The sequence below is a fragment of the Hesperophylax consimilis genome, chromosome 24 (assembly GCF_061612785.1).
Source record: "Hesperophylax consimilis isolate HC1 chromosome 24, BYU_Hcon_1.0, whole genome shotgun sequence".
Classification (NCBI taxonomy): Eukaryota; Metazoa; Arthropoda; class Insecta; order Trichoptera; family Limnephilidae; genus Hesperophylax; species Hesperophylax consimilis.
This window is the reverse complement of record NC_142859.1, coordinates 21,175,719-21,182,543: the sequence shown is the minus strand read 5'-3', so window position 1 is coordinate 21,182,543 and position 6,825 is coordinate 21,175,719. Positions and strand designations below refer to the sequence as shown.

Below are 6,825 nucleotides of genomic sequence, written 5' to 3'. Positions count from 1 at the left end.
ATTATCGCAACTCCTCAGTTATTTCCCTGTAGCCTGTTTCAAGTAGCCTTATTCGCTAAAACTTCGTAAACACCTCCCTTCATTTCGCATCCTAAAGACTGTGATTCTAATTTTATTACAGATTAAAGATTTTATATAAAAATCTACAAATCTTAACTGTTACGTATGTTAGTTGCTACAACAGTGCTCTTCCCTCTAGTTAATAAATTAAAGATTATTCAAATACCACTTCAGGAAAATTAACTAAACGTAAGTTCAAAAAGTAGGAAATCATCGTGAGTTTTTGATAAATTTATACAGCAGAAATTTGGTTGCAAGAAGCAACAGGGAGCCCTGGCACTTGTTTTGTCTGTAATTTCTTGCCAGAAATATTTTCAGTTTACCGGTTGTTGATTGAATTGTGAAATATAGGAATATATTAATTGTAAACCACAACATGTAACCAGTAACCATGAACATTGTACAAGATATGAATATGAAAATGGAATAGTGAACTTACAAGACATGGCATAATATAAGATACAAAACGTGAGTCCATTATATATTTGGCTTTAAGAGATAACACTATATATTCGTGACTATACATTGGCGCGGTGAAAATCTTAAAAGATTAACTTAATATTAAATTTTATTAAGGAAGATAAGGGTGCATTCATATAATTAATTATCAAATATTTTAATTTATTATTAGTAGCGGTGAGGACATCATTCGCTAAATGCAAATACAATCATTATTCTTATATAAACATATTAATTGAATCAGTAATTATTATGATTATTCTTTAGTTATTATTATTTTTCAATAAAAAAATCTCGTTTGATATTATTGTTGTAATTTAACAAGTGCAATAATAAATAAAATTAAAATATTTTCTCACTTACAAAAACTTGTCAAAAATTAAAGTGATTTTATTATTATGTAATATTAACTTTGTGTTGAAAATTTCATGCTTAGGTAATGTTCATTGTACCTACTGCCTACCAAAGAAGTATTAACTTCTTCCTGAGATATCGCTCCTCATGTGTGATTAGTTTTGAATACCATAAATTTCATACAGATCTCATCACTTCTTTGGTGAATAGTAAATACAAAGTTTCCCTGTGTACCTTTGAATGCTGGAGATATTCTACTGGGAACAAAGACATATTCGGTAAAGAATTAGTATAAAACAATATGAATAAACACAAAATCAATAATGAAAGAAAAAAAATTTGCTGAAACAATTACAAAAACAATTTCTTTCAACTGATAAAATCAGTGCAGTTATATACAAATTTCTTATAAAGTGAAGGAAAGAGATTGGCGTAACATTAATTTATATAATTATTATTGTATACTTCGTGATCAATGCTTTCATAGACGGGATTGTTTACTTGGCGTTCAGAAACTCATGGAATAATCTGAAAAACCTAAAAACAAAGTATTTGAATTTGGATTAGGTATTACTAATTCCTGAACACTGTTTTATAAACTTACTGTAAATATAAAGATCACACAAAGAATTATGAAAGAATAATAAGATAAGTCTTGTAAAATATAAATGAGAAAAAATGAACTGCAAAATACAGCAGAGTTATCAATTATTATTGTATACTTCGTGATCAATGCTTTCATAGACGGGATTGTTTACTTGGCATTCAGAAACTCATGGAATAATCTGAAAAACCTAAAAACAAAGTATTTGAATTTGGATTAGGTATTACTAATTCCTGAACACTGTTTTATAAACTTACTGTAAATATAAAGATCACACAAAGAATTATGAAAGAATAATAAGATAAGTCTTGTAAAATATAAATGAGAAAAAATGAACTGCAAAATACAGCAGAGTTATCACAGATCAATTAAAATAAAGCTAAAATATTGAAAAAATAAATATGAACATAAAAATTTCAGATCAGTTTTACATCAAACGGTACTTAAAAAATCTCAAAAATGTTAATATTGCAACCATTATGTTAAAAATTGTTTAAATTATGTCATTATTATTGTATTGCTACATTTAAAATATCATTTTATAATATAATTTCAAATTTGATATTCTAACCTTATATTATACATAATCCAATTATTCTTTTGCAAAATGATTTATTATTTTTCATATTAATTCAAATTAAAAATGTTTTCCAGTCAATTTGGATAAAATAAATAATATATCATGCAAGAAAATATAAAATATCAGCCTGAAATTTAAAATCCAACCAATCAAAAAAATTATGTAAATGAATCAATCTATTTTTGAGATATTTATAAAGACTTTTTTTAAATGATGAACAGATTTATGTATAACATAAATTGTCTTTAAATGGACTGTTTTACTGTAACTTCAGTACTAAATTGTGGTGCAAATACTATCATTACTGTGTAAAGAAAATATTTCACAAAACTAAAAAAAAGTTGATAAAAAAAAGTTCAATTTATTATCGAGGTTATTTTTATGTTTTGAGATGGTGAAACGCTTTTTGTAAAAAGGATCACATTACAAACACTGTCAAGTTAGAAGCACTAGCTTCAAATCAAACTCTTTCTATAATTATGTACTAACAACGTTAAACATTTAGAAAAATGTTCAAAAACACTTATTTGTGTCACGATTTCTCTGCCGATACTGTCTATTTAAATTCGAGATTACTTCTTCACTTTTAGATTATTTTTTAAAATTATTAAGTTGTTATATTATATTATTCTTCAAAATGTGTCTAGCGGCAAACCGCTATATTTGTTTGATGAATTCAGCAATAATGTTAGGTTATGTTTGGTTCATCGCGTGGTATTCACTAAATCACTTCTCAACGCTACAATTAATTCGCTTTCGATTACTTTTTCGCTTTGGAAGAAACGTACATTGGATCTTTCTTGATGATCGTGTTATTATCTTCAATAGTGACAGACTTCTTGCGATCTTTCGAGAGCGTGGAACTTCTGAATGAAGAATTCAGCAATAACGGCAAGTTACGTTTGTCGTGTGGCAGTTTGTTGACAGTTGCGTACACGGGGGAGGGGGTGGATCGGTTGTCCAGGGGCTGGGGGTTGAAAGGGAGGGGTGGGTCGTGTAGGGGTGGCGGGGGGAGGGGGGTGGATGGGGTGGAGGGGCGAAATGTGCCACTGTGGTGACTGCGTTGAGAACTAACGCAAAGTTGTTCTTCTCATGTTTGCAGGGCTGTGTTGATCTCTCTGTGGATGGTAGTCTGAAAAGTAAAATAAATATATATCAAAATTGTGATAGTGGTTGGTAGCCAGGAATGTGGTACTAAGAATTCTCTTAGAACTACAGAAGGATCCTTACAGGAAAAACAAAGCAAAGTAATACCGACTTTGTGGATATTGATGAAACACCAACTATGAATAGGACCTTTCTAACATCTGTGAAGTAATTTCAACAGAAGACTTGAAACTATGAAATAAAAAAAAACTCAATATTTATTTATATAAACGTGTATGTGCCCAGTGACGGACGGGCAGTGTTTATTTGATTTTTATACCAATCTACAATTCTATTCCAAGACTGATGATATTTTGCACACTTCACCCTTAAAACAAGAAGAATCACTTTCTAAGTCTAATTTAGAAAAACTGTGTGAAAGCCAGGGACTTTATTTAGCTAGTCATTGATAAAAGAATTCTTTGAAACTTTACAATAAATGCTTTTGACGGGAAGCAACAAGGGAATTCAAGGGAAGTCAAGCTGATTTCTGAACAGAATTATTTATTTTTGTTCCCAACCAAAGACGTCATTAGCAGTGTAATAGTAGAGTGAACTAACCAAGTCATGTAGCTGCTGGGCCAACTGTGTGTTGAGTGTCATCAGCACTTGTTTCTGGTCATCGTGTGCCGCTATGGACAGATTCAGTTGACTCTGGGCTTTCTTCAGCTGTGAGGCTAGATCTGCATTCTCTTTCTGCCAATCACATGATAAATAAAAATGATGATTATTTATGGAGGACACGACTATAGGGTTTTACAGTATATAAACACTTGCCCACATACCAACAAATGTGTTTTGAACTACACAACTGATAAACAACCGTTTGTGTATTTATTTAACCTCTCAGACAAAGACTTTTATTTACTATGTGTTCCTTTGAGAACTGTCAAAACGTGATAATTTTTGTGTTATTTACGAGTTTTGCTAAAAGCTTCATAACTCACGTTTTGGGAAACGTAGCCTCATTCTAAAAAAATGTTTTGGAAAGATTATGAAATTCACTATCGCATTGTGTTGTTATACGTAAATATTTGCGTTTCTAAATATACATTTTATGAAAACGTCAAAAATATGTAAAAATCGCTTACCATTATTTCAAAGCCGTGAAAAATGTACTTTTTTCTGAGTATCATAAAGAAATAACACTTTATATTTTGAAGAAATATAATTAAAAACTATTAGTCACCTCAAAATATTAACTGTCCAAACTAAAATATTTTTAATAAATTATTTAGAAACGCAATAAATTATGAACGAACAAGATGACAGATTCAATCGGCTTAGATAATGCACCTCTACGTTCCATAGATATTCTTGAATACAGACGCGTAGCGTTATTCATTATCGATACTCTGTTTTTTAAATCATGTCAATTCGTATACTAGTGATGGAAATAAATCGATTTTTGTAAAATCTCGCGCGTTTACGTGAATAGACGTTCTAATGTCTTGACCGCTATTATCATATTTACGTCTTTTGACGTTCTAATGTTCTGAGTGGTTAAGTATCTTTTATAGGCCCATGGGGCTTTTACTTTGGGTACATATATGGTTACAAATTTCTACACAAGATTAAGTAATAAACAATGGTTTACAATTCGAAGTTTAAAACATCCTAAAAAAATGTCAATATATTATTTCTGGTAATTTATATTGACATGAAAGATTTTTTTAGGATGTTTTAAACTTTGAATTTTTTATGTTTAAAATGTCAATATCATTTGTAGATTCGTTTGCTAAACTATGCATTTGAGGAATTGGTGATTTTGCTGCATAATTTGTATGTGAACGGTGACAATGAAATGGGTTTTTTTATGCCTAGTGTGTCGAGTAGGTACTCTTATACTAACTAGTCTCAGGAATTCGCAACAATGTATGGTAAGGCAACCACTTGGTCATAATTTTTGGCATATTGTCATTCTTTCGAAAATTGGTTACAACAATTTATGAGTTTACAAATAAAAATGTCCCCTGTTGGTTACGACATCAAATATTAAAAGAAGAAATAAAGTTATGTGTATCTTTCATAGATGTCATTGGAATATATAAATACCTCTTTTCACTGCCAACAAATACCTTATTTTTATTTATGTGAATACTGCACAACTGATCTCAACCGTTTGGAGCCTTTGAGACAACGGCATCCTATGGGGTATGTTGAGAGGCTGAAGGTAGTGAGGAGGGGAAAGAGATGGGGAAAAGGAAGAGGAGGTACCAGGCTATTCAAATCTGGTCACCAAACACGGCTAAAGCCATTAAAAGCAATGTTTTAATTCTGAATGGTGGTCTTACACCAGGGCGATACAAAGAGGATCTAGACAATATTAGCGATTCTCAAATGAAAATTTGAAAGAGAAAAATGAGATAAAGATTTGTTTGCATCTAGGAATTGACCCTAGGGCCTCAGACTTGCCGGGACTTTGTTCTACCACTGAGCTAATTCGACCTTATCCCCTTCGGTCATATTAACTATATCATACTTCGACTAGGAACTACCAACATTATCATAATTTTCTGTTCACATATTTTTATTGGCAGCAATCTTTTTCTATTTCAAATATTTTGTTTGATTCACTAATATTGTCTTCAGTGATTAAATATTACAATTATAGGTTTTAACCCATTGGCCTCCGAATTGTTAAGCTAAAAAATTGTCCTTCACATCCGAATTAATTTTGTACCAAAAGTTTTAAATCTGCAGTGGTGTACTAAATCTTCATAACTTTTAAACTAAACATGAAAACGAAACAATTTTTTTTCATTTACTTGTACATTGAATCAAGGTATGTAAAAAATATATGCAGTGTTTAAAAAAATAATAATTATATGATTAAACTAGGATATAAAAATATTTTTTTTATATAAACCAATTTTTTTCTTCATTTTTTTATAATTGGATTTAGAAAAGTTGTACATTAATCATACTTATTACTATAATATATATTTTTCAATTTGAGCTGATGTTAGCCGCCCACAACGCGTTTTACGAACAACCTTGTCAATTCCCGTACCACACGCCATTTTGAAAAACTTCAATGACGCTGAAATATAACAAAATTTCAATCGTAAATATCAGGAAAAAACTGTACGAACGGAGTCCTGACAATTACTACGAAATGAATGCTTAATTATCTACAGAGCGATTGGCATTTAAAATTTTAAACACAGTTATTAATTATGTATCCCATTTTCGTTTTTAAGCCGACAGACATCAGACCCTCAGTCGTTTGATTTTAAGACACATCGCCGTACACACGCCGGGACGGCGTCGTTGGAGGCCAATGGGTTAAGCATTAAGTTATTCCAGAAATATAATTTTTAAAAAACAAAGAGTTTTATTCAGAATTCAAATGAATTAGTTGTGAAATATGTAGCACAAATTAATCAAAGAAAATTTACTAGTGCACACCGGAATTTGAACCCTCGACCTCCGGATTTCTCCAGAGGGCCTTACCGCTCGACCACGGAAACCCTGAAAAATAAGAAAAGACGAAAGAAAGAGTATCTTACAATGATGTCCTCATTTTTGGTGCCCAGCTCCGCTTCAAGGTCTCCAACCCTCAGCCGGAGTAAAGAGATCTCCTTTCTCAGCTCGTCCCCGATGTCACCGCCACCTGTAA

General features: G+C 31.3%; 1 protein-coding gene across 1 annotated transcript in view; it reads right to left on the bottom strand.

Annotated features, from left to right (window-relative positions):
- Positions 1-2,253: 2,253 nt before the first annotated feature.
- Positions 2,254-6,825, bottom strand: part of homer (protein) — a 122,679-nt gene continuing 118,107 nt past the window's right edge. Inside the window, exons 7-9 of the mRNA XM_089646465.1 lie at positions 6,716-6,819; positions 3,765-3,899; positions 2,254-3,189 (exon numbers count right to left, since the gene is read on the bottom strand). Coding sequence (XP_089502591.1) covers positions 3,148-3,189; positions 3,765-3,899; positions 6,716-6,819 — 281 coding nt within the window. The 3' untranslated portion in view covers positions 2,254-3,147. The remainder of the gene's footprint in view (positions 3,190-3,764; positions 3,900-6,715; positions 6,820-6,825) is intronic.